This window comes from Phaethon aethereus (assembly GCF_964289735.1).
Source record: "Phaethon aethereus genome assembly, chromosome: 12".
Taxonomy (NCBI): domain Eukaryota; kingdom Metazoa; phylum Chordata; class Aves; order Phaethontiformes; family Phaethontidae; genus Phaethon; species Phaethon aethereus.
In genome coordinates this window covers 4,775,316-4,789,727 of record NC_138588.1, presented here as the reverse complement: position 1 = coordinate 4,789,727, position 14,412 = coordinate 4,775,316, and the positions used below count along the sequence as shown (strand labels likewise).

Below are 14,412 nucleotides of genomic sequence, written 5' to 3'. Positions count from 1 at the left end.
TTCTTCGGCAGCAGTGACAATGAAGGGTTACGGACAGGTACCAGACTTTGTGGCATTCAGGGTGAAGGAAGAGGAAGTGTATGCAGTTCCACTGAAAAAAAACTTATCTAGAGATAAAGAAATGAGAAATCTGAATGGCCGTATTTCCATTTCAAGCATACAGAATAGATTTTGAAGCAAAAACTAATGCTGCTGCTGCTCTCCTCTCTTTTGTTTCCATGGAGCAGTCTGGGCCACATTGTCAAGCGAGGATGTGTAAGTGCATCTCCTCTCACTCTAGTGATTGTCATCAATTTGCACTAAGAATCTGATTTTTGAAGTGAGAAGCTACAGCTAAAACCAGCTATACAAACACGCTGGCACTGCCCATACAACTCAGTCACCTTGTTGAGATACTACCCTCCAGCACCTAGTTACGTCAGCCTAAAACATCACACAACTCTGGCAATAAGGCATAAACCAAGGCCCCTGTTTCAGTCCTGATCCCTAAACTCAGCTTTTTCTAAACCCACTGCTATTCCGCCTCTGTTTTTCTCCAGAATTGAGAGTTGAATTTTATGGTGGTTTCATAAAGTGGACAAATACCCTTGAGAGGTAAAAGTCAGACAAAGTTCACTTCACTTATGATCCAATATGTGGGAATCCAGATAGATCTGATTAACATGCTTATTTTCTGCATCAGGTAGATAAATAACAAATGCAATCACAAAGGAGAAGACAATATTCTACCTTAAACTAGAAATTAATTTTTGTAGATTAGAGACAGACTCCCATCATTACAGATCCAGCAAGAATTTCATTCTATCAGTTAAAGTAAGCAGGAAATATTTTTCCATGGGTAAAAGAATTTATTCTCAATACAAGAGAAAGCACATGGTGCACACACTTCTGTGTGAAATTCTGCAAGTGAAACTACAGACTGCTGTAATGCCCGAAGGTAAATGACATGCTTCAATCTAATCAGATGTTCTGAAGGTTCTTTTTGATGATCCTTCTATATCCTCTGTGCCATAACAGAAACAATTTAAATAGAATATAGATAACCACAGATTTATCCCATGAATATAATGCTACAGCAATTCAAATCACCATTACATCCCTCAAGCTCTCTCTTACTAGACTAGTCATTTTAGTACCTATGTATTAGTTTTACTATTTTGCCATTATCTAACAAATCAGTTACAACTTGGGACAATCAATTCTCTCTCTTTGTAAAGAGGTTTTAAATACTCATTTAAGTTTCAAATTAGTATGTATTGCCAATATACTTAAGTCCTTTTTGATCATGAACCAAATACACGATTTATTAAACAAGAGATTTTTGCTTTCATTGTTAAGAATTTTCTACTCGTGCATTCATATGCAGCTTATTAATACTGTTTCCTTAAGCCAACAAGTCGGTGATGCAGTTATTTCAGACTAGACACACTATTGGGTTGATTAAGATGCATTAAGGTATTGCTGGTGCTCCCAGGCAAGAGTTAGTTGTTGAAAAGCCCATTTCAGAAATTTGTAAGAGCATTTAGGATGCAGACAGATTGTAAAGCAAAATACATCAACCTCACTGTAGATGAAGCATGAAAAGCATTATGTCTGAAGTGAATTAATCATTTATTCTACAGCTACTTTTTCATGTTTTACAAACACAGAGAATGATACTACATGCATCCATTAAGAACGGTATGTTTACAGAAGAGCCATCAGTCACCACAGGATTTATATCTGGACTGTGCATCTTTGTACATTTGTGCAAATTTGTGCGTACTTTTACATGTAACAGTATGGAAAATACTTTCAGAAAGATAAGATAGAAAGATAGATAGATACGATAGATAAAAAGAAAACAAGATAGATAAAAAGAACCTAACAATTCTAACTTTCAAGTGTAATTTTTTATTCAGTTTTGCCATCTAACGCTTGCAATAGCAGTACTGGTTTTATTTATGGGCTTTATTTTCATGCCAATATATTTCACAATAAAAAAACAACTTCAGCAGATTCTAAGCATTCCTGACAGTATTGTGAGTTTTTTTGTCCAAGATGTATTTTCCCCTCTTTTTTTTTTAAATCAGAAAACACTTTGCAATATGAGACAAACATACGTGCAGCAACACAAAAAGACTGTCTATCGTGTCAATATTTAGGAGGGAATGTTCTTGTAATTAAGCCAAGCAACTGAGACCAGAACTTCTAAGATTTATTCTTAGCACAGGTGTGTTTTTGTGGCCCCCAACAAATCACTTCATCTTCTGTCTCGTTTCTTATCAGTTAAGTCTATGTCTTATCTATCACTTCAAAAGGGTGTGATGTTTTCCTTAGCAGTGCCTCTGAAGTCACAACATAAAAAGACAAAGAAGTCATATAACAGAAATCGTTCTCTGTTTTCCTGTGAACTGTCACTGCCATGCTATGGCAGCACAACCATGACAGTATCTAGGACCTAAAGATAACTTTTTTTGCCCTTCTAAATCATGCACATATAACAAAAGTGCTTTCCATTACCATCCCACAGGAGTGGAAGCTCTGTGTTAAACAGCAGTGCTTAACATCAACTCTTCCCCGTTCCTTCCAATGAGCTTGAATAGCTCTATGCATGTGGTTATCATTAGACAACCATATTTGTTTAACCTTTCAAAGGAAGGAAGAGGTCTTTGGCACATTCCAGGGAGTACACGCAGAACCTGACTCTCACATCCTGAATTTAATTGAGCAAGAACATGTCAAAAACCCAAGTTCTAACGTAAGTGAAACTACAGTACCATAACAATGTGTGGTAGCAATGGAGCTAGTGGGCAAACGCTGTGGTGTGGTATCTGTCCAACGTGGCAAAGCAGCTCTTAGCCACAGGCTGTACATCATTAATGAAAACAATGTTCTTCCCCACTGCATTGCTTTTCACCATTACTAATAGAGCAATCACTCTTGGAACATAAAGGATGAAAAAAAAAAAAAATACGTTTGCATTAACTGGTTTCTGTGTTTCAATCCAAAAATGCCATTTATATATTACTTGCTGTTCTAGCACAATTCAAATGTTGAGAATGGCTTCAGAAGACAAACTAAATAGAACTTTCCATCTGTAAATAATTTTCTGCTGTGGAATCAATAAATGAAGGCAGAAGGGAAACAAATAATCCTAATCCCATTCCCAATTAAAGAAACAAACCTTAAATAGATTAGTTTAGCTGTAGCTATATATGTCATTACCACAAATTCTGTCACTCAAATGGAGGGCAGACCAAACATTAGGCATCCCAAATGCAGGATGCTATCATATTAGCCATCCCATTCCTGCTAACACATTTTTACTACTGATTTCAGAAAAGGGAAGAAAAAAGCTTTAAGTATACACATCTATTCAGCAGAACATAGATGAGCAAAGACAGAGACTAGACAAGCCGAACTCTGAAAAAGTCAAACACCTTCAATTTCTACTCACTTCAATGAGCTCTGAAGGCCCTCCGAGCTGTGTATGACCAGGGCCTATAAACTACATGTGTTATTTATTTTCCAAAACTTAAACTAATCTGCAATTTATGACATGCAAAAAAACTTAGACAAAGGAATTAAAGAATTGATTTAATGATTTAGTTCTTTTTGGAAAAATACCTAGATGAAACCACATTTTTTAAATTTTTCAAATCTAGAAAAAGCAAGTGCATATTCAAGGGATCACATAATGGCATTAATAACTCTAAGCTGCAGTACTTCCGTACTGAAAGTTCCAGCGGACAGGTTCCAACTATATCTATTTTCCCTCAGATGGATCTTTAGCAGTGTTACACTTACAAAAATAAAGCCACACCCAACTCACAGTACAGATAAATTAAAACACATCTGTGTAAACAGGCTACCCCCATCCGATTATACACAGAATGCACATCTGGACTGGCATGTTTTGCACAAAGCTCTAACCTAATGTAATTGAAAAAAGCTGAGGTATTATGGCCCAGAAACAGACTTTATAACTAAAAACTGTAGCATACTGTTAAACCATGGAAGTGCTACCAGCTGTAACTATGACATATCAGGAATTCATCCTTCTGCACATTTAACTCTCCTTTTCACAGAGCTTAGATGTAAAAAAGAAGGAGGGAGCTTACAGAATAACTCAGAGAAGATGTAGTCCTGAAGAAAAGAGACATTCAAGATTGTAATAATTAAGGCTTTAAGGTTCATGTTTGTATCAGGTTTTCCTCAAGGAAATCCCATTGATTCAGTGGGAATGCTGCTAATGCCTCTGAACCTGTGAGCATCAGAATTGAGTTCTTAATATTTACTGGTTTTCATACAACCAAGAAATGGGCAGAAATGTTCCTGGAAATTTTTCCTGGAAAAGTCTAACTTCAACTACTGAAGGCAGTAGTATGAATTTTCTTGCATATATAAGAAAAAAATCTGAATTTGTCAACTTAATTATTTGTCTACCCCCTAAACAAAATAAAATATACAAGAAAAATACACAAGTTTTCCAGAACAACTGTGTCCATATCAGGGGCTTTTTGCAGCACACCTACGTCAGTGCTACATCTCACTTCATCATACCCATAGCCAAAATAGCTATGCCAGCAGAAGTTCATAGTCCAGGCATGACCTCAGATTATAGTCTGACTCTTAAAATCTAAGCAAAGAAGAAACGGGAGGCCCTGAACGACACTGAAATATATCACTGAAGTATTTTCTTTATTCAAAGAGGCTGACTTGAAAGGAAAACGACAGAAAAGATTCCGTGAATAGCAGCAGAGCTTTTATGAATCAGAAGTTCAAATGTAGAGAGTGGTAATTCAATCCTTTGCAAAGATGGAAGATAGAAGGGAAGATGCATTGGTCAAAAGTCATTCTATAACTTAAGGGAAAAGAGGAAGACAATGTCTCCCATACTGATGAACAAGGAATAGTGAAACGGCAGGAAGTGACAACTGAGTTTGGCAAATGGTCTGGCATGAACATGGTTTCATCCCACGAGGTGAAGCCAGACAGACTGCCAGTTAGGAGTTTCAGAAAACAGGCAGATTTTAAGACCAAGGAGCATTTAAAATTATTACTGAAACACAGTCAACCACCTGGCACCAGGGATAGCATTTAAGTATGGCATTAAATGCATTTCCCTGTTACCACCATCATTCAAAGCAGGAACCCTAAGGCCACTCTACACACTGCCCTTATCTTCATTTCATACAAACTATGGCAGTATGTCTGGCATACCGAAAGTACCTCAAAGCCCTGGTTTGCTATCAGAGAGGACAATATTCCCCAAACAAACGATGTAGCAATGAAAATATAAGACAACTGTCTATATTTTCAAGGATACCAGTTTCAGATACATCATGATTTGAGTCGTAAATGCTTTACGTATCTGACAAATCTTCTGCTCCCACCAGTAGAGTGCATAAGTCTGCCTAAAAAAGCCCAGCAGCCTTTCTCCAAATTACTTGCAAGGAGCAATTTATACAGCCAGACTAATCTCAAAATAAAGCAATTAATTTGAGGAAAAAAAGGAAAGAAACAAAAAAATCCCTTCCCCTAGTAATTTTCACTTTGCTAAATTTATTATGTGGCTGCAAATTAATACATCACCTGCACTAGCAATCACAAGCCTCTTAGCCTGTCTCAGAACTTGCTTTAATAAACAGCTGCAAGTAGTGGAGGAAATATGTAAACATATCTCTCGTTTCTCTGTGCCATTGTGTCAGCTATTTTACATGTCTTTGAAGGTGCTCCAAAATCAGCACGGCTCCGCTTTTCCCTTTTTCTCCTTTTGGGAGGAGGAAGAAGCAGAGAAGGAAGGACAGGCTGGCAACAGAGGGCTAACTCTATGCTTGCTGTGCTCCTGACAGTAAGGCTGAGATTGTTTAAATTCAGTTTACACAGGCTCTTCTGTAAGGACAAAAGAAACCACTGCTGGTGGTTAAAAATGCAAAAGGTTTTGATTGTAATGGCTTGACAATCAGCCAAAGATATGACTAGGGGGAAAAACACAGCAAGGCAGTAATGACCAGAATGGAAGAAACAAGGAAAAACACATGGCTTGACTTCAGAGCAGAAAATTGACTTAGGCTTTGCATAAACGACAGCATACCTCCAAGCTTGCCTGATCCACAGTCTGCCTGGAATGAGAACATGTAGTCTAAAAGCAGAGCCTATTAAAAGGCATAATGTTTCTAAATGGCATCTGTTACGTACTAATAAGCATTACTTAAAGGACACAGGCCTTAAATTGCTACCAAACGTGCACTTATCTGAAACTGCTGCAAGGCAATCGTTACAAAAATGTCACATGACACCATGGGAATTTGAATAATATAAAATGTTTTTATTTAGTTTGGCTTGAAATCATTACGCAGAAAAAATATGGAGGCACTTTCTGAGATTTTGAAACTGTGCAACTTCACAGGAATGAAACACTAGCAAGAATTACATCAGCGGTGCCATTTGCCATCTGTTGTCAGTAATACTATAAAGAGCAGCCACCAGACAGCAGTTTCAAAGGTTAGAAACACAACATTTTTAGGCATCCACAGACCTCTCAGTAACTGAGCAGGACACAGTTTACTTCAGATATGTGTGACCTGAGGGTCTGCCAATCGTTTTGCAAAGACAACGCACCAGAACTATGAATTGCCACGCGAAGTGTTTGGGAGTCTCTCAGCACACAACCATTATACAGTGTGGAAAATACATACTAGCCTGTTCTACGTAGGTTCTTATAACATACTCACAACCATAATGTCTGCACACCTCCCACTTGCAAATTTAAACTGGCTACACTTTCCCTTGTGTTGTTTGTTTTCTCATACTTTCCCCCAAGGGAAGGAGTGTATTCACTGCAATGCTATTATGGAAAGGGACTCAGGTTTATTTGCTGCGTTTTGGACCGTTGGTTGTTTTTTTTTTTTGAGGGAAGCAGTTAGGATTTTGTTTCCCATTTTCTTTCCTTCTAAACCGTAACTACATATTTATGTTAAAGAAAGCAAGGTTTCAGTAACTTGCCTTACTTGTGGCATGGAAAGCAAAGAGGTCATGACAGCCCTTACCTCTTAGATACACACACATTGAGTAAAATTCCACCCGTTCCATACATGACATTTTAGTTATACTGAAGGAGTATAGTTGTTGATCAGTCTCACCTTAAAGCTCTGAGCAGCTTTTCTAGATGTGGGGGCCACATTCATGATTATATAGTGCCTATACATTACCTGAAGTTTGTGGTTCCACCTTTCAGGCTGCTGACCTCCTGCCTGTAAAGTGATTAACATGGATTGCATGGAGGGCAGGGAGATTTCCATCTTCTCAGAGAGACAGATGGAAATTTAAGGCTTCATTAATGCAATTGTTAAACTAGATGTACAGATTTCTCATCCAGTACCTAACTATTTCTCAGGCTCCACAGTCATATATACCTTGTTACTGGGTGTCCTTCCTAGCCTTGCTGTTAGATGGCTAACATATACAAATCTGACTTTCAAAGTGTTCTAAAATCAAAAAGAACTTGTGACAAGGCTGAATTCAAAAGAAGAACCTCAAGTTCTAGGTCAACAGCTGGCCTGCTTCTCAAAGGTAATGTTTGTCTAGGACCTATAAAGGGGCTTAGAAACCTGGAAGTGTAAACAATCTTGCCCTGTGAAAAACAGCTACAGAAACAGACCTCAAGACCTATTTGTAGCATCTCAGTTACAGCAGGACATAAACTGAAAAGCACCATTTGCACAAGAAGAGCTAATGGATTACTACAATATGCTCTTAAAGTGTGCTGTATACTCAACCTATTGCAAATTGTTCCATTATTATTTTAAACATAGGTATACCAATTATATAACTAAGCCAAAACTTGGACGATACCTAAAAAATAGTAGCTGTCCCAAAAGAGGAAGGGGATTGAAGAAGAACTATTCTAAACATTCAATTTGAGAGTAATGAAAAAGTCAGGGGAAAAATGTAGACATTAACTGAAGTGCCCAACAGTACAATGTTTGCTTGGACATGAAAAACCAAGTCCCATTCATCTAGACATATTTTATTAAGAAACATCAGCAGAATTGAGAGTCTTCCAAAAAAAACCAATAGCATTATTACAAATGTTTGACTTTCATAAGTGGCTGATAGGAAGGAAAAAATAGAGCAATCTGACTACAGTGCGTTTAGCCATGAGCAGCTAGAGGAACTAATGAACAACATCATTATTTTACTGAAGGGGATGAAGTAGGTGCTTTAGATAAATGGCAGCAACTTAAAACGTGTTTCAGAAGATAAATTCACTTTCTCTCCATTTACCTGCTAGCGTGACAAATTAAGAAAGAAGAGTATAAAAACAGAGCAGGAGGGAAAGCAGTGCAAAAGCTAACTGAGGTGATGCAATGGGCCCTTATCCAGACAAGTGCATGAACAGAGATTCTTGGATGTGCTCCTAGTAAAATATAAACCAGGAACACTACACATGCCAGACTCCCTTGGAAATCCACGGTGGAGCATGTGCAGAAGATCCACCTGTCCTAAAATCAGCTCCCTTATCAAAAACTAGGAGCATTGCCATTTGGGAACAAACATAATGCCTGTTCATTTCAAAGCAGCGTTAAGTCCACCACGTACTGAATGGCTGAGTTCTCTCTATTTGCCTCTTCTGGGCAGAGCAGCTCTTTGCCTAATGTCAGAAACACCACAAGTAAATTAACTTCTGCTGAAAGGAGATGAGGGGCGAGTAGCTTTTTTCCACAAAAAATCATCATTAAAGACCACATACTTCTTGTTCTAAAGTCAGGTCGTGATCAGCAAAGAAAGTTTTTACTGAATACTTTTTAAAGAGAGGCTAGGCACTCTTCAGTACAGAAAGCCTTTTATATCTCATCTCTACACCAAAATAATCCAAGTAATTATTCTTCTGTGGTCAGGAAGCAACGTATTTACTTGCTCCTTTCTCCCTGTTAAACCATGCTTCTTTTGTTAAGCCACGTTTTTGCTCAGGTCAGGTAAACACTTGCTGATACTGCCTGAGATTTGGCCTTAAAAAAGTAGAAGTACTTTTACACAGTATTCCCTCTGCTCATTAGTAGTTCTGACGTATTTGGCCATTAAAGTTCCAAGCTCATGCACCTGTGCAGTGAGGCCTCTCAACACACGCTGGAAACAGGCGGCTGGAGACGAGCTTTTCACCACCATCACCTGCCGCACCAAAGCGGACAGAAATGGCCAGGCCGGTTCCTCTCTCCTTCCGGACAGGTTTGGACTAGTCTAAAACCTGGGAAAAGTGACCTGTACGCTTGGGAAAAGGGCAAAAAAGCCAGCAGCAGCCTGCTCTGGTTGACCCTGCTTTGTGCGGGGGGTGGGACAGGAGCGTCTCCCTCAAGCGATCCTGTGAAACAGGGCGCAGGGAGCATGGCAGTGAAGAGCCCGGGGCTCGCCCGGTCACGACCGCAGGTGACTGAGCAAAGTATTCCAGGAAAGGCCCGAGTGTTCTGCGGCGGTCTGGCCGCTTCTGGCCAGCCCAGCCACCGTGCCGCGGGGAGCCCGCCATTGCGGCGCGGGGAACACGCCGCGGGCTCGCGCCGGCGGCGTCGCCGGACAGCCCCGGGCGGGCGGCGCGTCAGACAGGAACCGCCGTCCGGCCGCTGCGGGCGGGCAGCCGGCCCGGCGGGAGGGCGAGGGCGGCGAAGCGAGCAGGGCGGCCGCCGTGAGGGAAGAGACGCGGCAGGGGCCGGCGCGGGGAGGAGGCCAGGCCGCGGGGCAGCTCCCGAGCGCTCTCCGTCCCCTCTTACCAGCGGCAGCTCTTCCTCCTCCCTCGGCTTCCATCACTTCCTCTGAGGCGGGCTCCCCCCGCCGCGGCCCGCCCCGGACGGGGTGGCGGTGCGGGCAGCCGTTGAGGGCGGGCCCGGAGGGGCAGACGCGGGGGGCAGCTGCCGGGCGGGCTGACAGGAAGGGCGGCTGTCGGAAGGCGGGGAGGGCGGTCGCGGCGCGGCTGGAGAGGCAAAAGGACAGGGGGAGGTGGCGGTAACGCGTGCGGCGGGGTTTGTGGAGGAGCGAAGGCTGGAGAGGGGGGGGGAAGCTGGCTGCAAGCTCCCGGCGAGGGAGCCGCCGGCTGAAGGGACGAGGCCCGGCCTTCGGCAAGGGCCAGCTCAGGAGCGCGTCTTAACTCATAAAACTCCGAACGCAACTTCCAAAGCCGCCTTTTAAAAGGCCCAGAGTGACAAAACGCAGAGCTAACAGCAGTTTCTTTAAACTCGGGTGGCAGAGGAGGAAGGTTCACGAGGGAAACAAAGTACAAAAGTGACATTTTTACAGCCTTATTCAGCCAGGTACTGCAGTGATCGTTGTCAATGTGAAAGAGGCTTAGGGAGAACCTAGGTGAGCAGCCTGCTGTTTGTTATTTGTGCACCGTAAAATTGAGGTACAGAGATGAAAGCGAAGACGCAGTTGTCAAAATTAGAAAGTAGAATCCAGGTGTTGACTCCTGGGAGCCTTCCTACGGCTGGGTAGTAAGATTGCTTAATTATTTCTAAAATAGCAGACACAAATATCAAAGTACAAGACGTGAGGAGAAAAGTATGTGGAAATAACATTGCATTTGCACAGAAACCAACTTACCTTTGCACTTACACCATCCGGGAACACTGTGGTGACCGGCAGGCAAGGTTTCAAAACAGTTGACTGCTTCACATTATTGTTATGTACTCCATTGCCTATCAGCACAGTGACCCAAAACTCCATAAGGTTGCTCCTCCTTTCACCTGGTTTAAAACACATACTGAAGCAGGTTTGTATTTTCTTTCCTCAACAGGACAAAGCAATCTCAGCCCATACACTGACAATCTCAAGAGAAGCAGCTGTCACACAACCATACTTCTACAGCGCATCACTGGATTTTGGCACATTCTCCTGATCACTTGAAGCTTTTTACCTTCCACCACTCCCCATGTCACACTCAGCCCAGAGGTTTGGCTGTGCCATGCGCCAAGACCTAGCCTGATGCAGCACTGCCGTGTGACCTTGCCCGAGTTTTACTGAGAAAATTGTTCAGCTTTGCGAAAGTACGTAAGCTAAAGCCATGAAAGACAAGAAGGTAAAGTCACAGAAATGCTGTTGTTGGGATGACAGTAGTTAGCTGGTGAAAGATTCAAGAGAAAAGGTAAAGAAGGAAAGAAAAGCAGAAAATGTGAAGATAACTCAGTAATGCTGGGCATCAGCCCATACCAACAAATGGCAGAGACCAACTTTCCCTAGTGTATTAGAAACTTCCTGGCCAGCTCAGACTCACCAGTTTTCTTATGAGGAGTGGTAAGCGTATTACTGTTTAGCCTAGTAATCTGTTAGTTTTAGCTATCTATTTTGCATATTAGCTGATAGTAATTACTTAAACTGTGTGTACCATGCTTGCAGAGTCTCTTTGTACATGGTAAGTGGCTCCCGAATGAAAGCAACCCATTGATTGTGAGTTGCATGCTCTCCTGCTAAAGTACTTTCTCCCTGCATTAAACTATTATAAACAATTAAAAATAAAATTAAAAAAATATGTCCATACGCAGCAGTTAGTTTTTGCTAATACTGCAAGAACACCAGAACTGAAAAATTGTAACAGCCACCCAAACAGCGTGGCTACATTTAAACTATATAGAATTTCAATCTTTTCCATGATTGCTAAGCACAGGGTGTACATCAATGGTATCAATGGCAGAACTAATATAAGTAAGGCAACAATATAAAATAGATAACACTTTCTATCAAAAAAGAAGGTAAGTGAAATTGCTGTTACATTTTACAATTTCTATGGAGTTTGTTACAGAAGCAGCATTGGTCCATAGGGAACAGTGAGCTTTACACTGAAATGTTTGTGTCTTCTCTCTTTGTGACATTGCATTCCATCTACCTGAAGACCAACTTTGGTCTTTCCTGAGGATCATTTATTTTTATTAGAATGGAAAAGAAATATAGAGTGTTAGATCCTGAAATATCTATTTCAAGTCCCATTATAGTTAATGTTAAATAGCGTAACAGCTTGATTTCTCCCTCCTCTCATTAAATGGTGGACAGCTGAGATAAAAATTGGAATATATTAAACACTTTCACTTAACAGTTTAAAACATTGGTCAGTGCATGCCAATAACAAGAAATAAAAAATCTATATGTAAGTAATAATAAAAGAGATAAAAGTTAAAGAGCTGTTTCTAAATGAAGGGCCATATTTGGTTCTTGTTACCATCAGTACTAAAAAGCTACTCAAGCAGTGTTCTGGCAGTTCTGCAATGTGAACAGAATGAATTTGCAGAAAATATATTTTTCTCTTACTCAGCAGTTTCAAATACTTTTAAAATGTATCAAACAACTGGACAGAAAAATACTCAAGGTGATAACCAGGGCTTTCATAGTTGAGTTGCTTCCATTTCTTCTTTACCTCAAGTTGGGTGCCATGCCAATCACATTTGTGTATAGTAAGAAGAAAACCCACCAGTGTTTAGGCGAGTCAGCTGTGTCTGTGACTTGCATTGAAATATCCAGGTCTTGGTTTCTTAATTATGGATGGGGAGATTAACTTGCACAGACCTCAGATATCCAGTGACTTGAGTATCTATTGTTATAGGCACATATACACATGTGAGTGCTAATATTAAAGCTACAATCATACTTTCACAAAAATTTCAAGAGTAGTTTTGACTTCAGCTGAAGAAATGTTAGAGAAAAGAAAAGGTTTCATTAGGCCTAACCAGATTTTGTTACTCTTTTGAAGCCACTATATCCTTTATATTCTGCTTGTCGCAGAAATGTAATGCAGCTGCAATACATGCATTACTCCTCCAAGTATACTATCATGCACATAAAGCTTGAGAACAGAAGCAATCAATCAAATTGGTGCAAAAATGAATTTCAGTACACTTCAGATTCCTGGTTTATTCAAACCACCAGCATTCCTCCCACATTTGTACAAGCATATAAGAACACTGGAAAGGTTTCAGGATCTTTACTACCAAATTAGCAAACCTTTATTTATGGAAAGGGACTAACTCAACTGTTGAAGACAATACTTAACTAAGGAGTCATTAGAAAGTGTCTTGGCGTTTTTCCCCCCTCAAATTTCTATCGGCTTCTTCATCAAGAATTAGTGAAATTATATTACTTGGTCTATATTTTTTCTACTCTCTTTTGCCAGTTGTGAAAACTTTAAAAACTAGTACTTCAGTCCAAACAGATAATACCTGTTGTTTTAGAGTGCATGAATCTAATAGAGTTACATCTACGCTATGCAAGAATATCTAACAAAATACCTACTCTTTTACAGCATTCAAGCAATACCCTTCACATATATCTATAAAGCAGCTATAATGTCTCACACAGAACACTTACATAATTTCTCATGCAGGAAATTAATTAAGCAATTATAGACCTTAAATCTTGCTTTACTCCTTGCATATGCTTTGTTCATTAGTCCACCCTTTACTTAGAATTTTTTTTTTTTTTTAATTTGTAATCTATTATATCACCAATCAGAAATAACTATGAGGAGACAGGTATGTCATGTTCAGTATCGTAGGAAGAGTTTTACCAACTGGTCACACAGGGGAAAATTAATTGATGAAAATCTTAATTGACATAGGAGAATGAAAGACTGTAGAATTTTAGATGTGTCTCAGTACTACTCAGTAGCAGATTTTGCCTTATTTAAAGCTGCATAGAGTTCTGTTGTTTACTGTATTAGCTGCTGCTTCAGCCTCAGCAGCTAGAAAAAGTTCGTTTTGCAAGTTGTATTAATCAGAGGGAGAAATGCGTGGTGGAATCAGTGTCTTTTTATTTAAAAGAATTCACAAATTTCTTTGTGTCTCAGCACAGGAGGATTTACATGACAGACACAGCTTGTAGCTCCAAACCTCATTCAGGCACCACCCAATCCAAGAGATTTCTTCAGAGATTTTTTTTTTTTTCCCCTTAAGGTCTCACAATTACCAGCTCTCTTGAGATTATATAGTGGCTTTCTATTCTTAGCATATTTCCCTCCCTCCCTCTCTCACACACACACACGTACGCTTCCTACTCAAAACAAGACCCAGCAAAACCCTCTGCCCACATAGTTATAATTCCCAAGAGAATTTTCATTTGCTTTTGTTTTGGGCAGTGACAATGTGCATATGTTTTGATTTCAGGCCCCCCCTATTGGTTCTCATGCTTCAGTTTAATGAAGACAGACCAGCTATTAAACTCACCAGTTTCGGCAAGCTGTAACCCAGCTGCTGGAGTTCCTTTGACCTTGCAAGTTGGAGTGAGATTTTTTTAACATGTTGCCTATTCAAGGAGTAAATGTTTTGGTTTAGCAAAAACACACATTTTCCTATTGGTGTTTGGTTTTAAAAGTGTAAGATGCTTGGACTCTTTCATAAAGAGCATAAGATAAAGATCAAGATTAGTCAATTAGATAACTGCTATGAAGAGGAACAG

The 14,412-nt window shown here is 40.2% G+C and overlaps 1 protein-coding gene across 1 annotated transcript in view; it reads right to left on the bottom strand.

Annotated features, from left to right (window-relative positions):
* LOC309409313 (protein FAM169B-like) overlaps positions 1–9,783 on the bottom strand; it is a gene marked incomplete at its 5' end in the record, with an annotated part of 39,731 nt that extends 29,948 nt beyond the window's left edge. The window contains one exon of the mRNA XM_082005448.1: positions 9,750–9,783. Coding sequence (XP_081861574.1) covers positions 9,750–9,783 — 34 coding nt within the window. The remainder of the gene's footprint in view (positions 1–9,749) is intronic.
* Between the last annotated feature and the right edge of the window lie 4,629 nt (positions 9,784–14,412).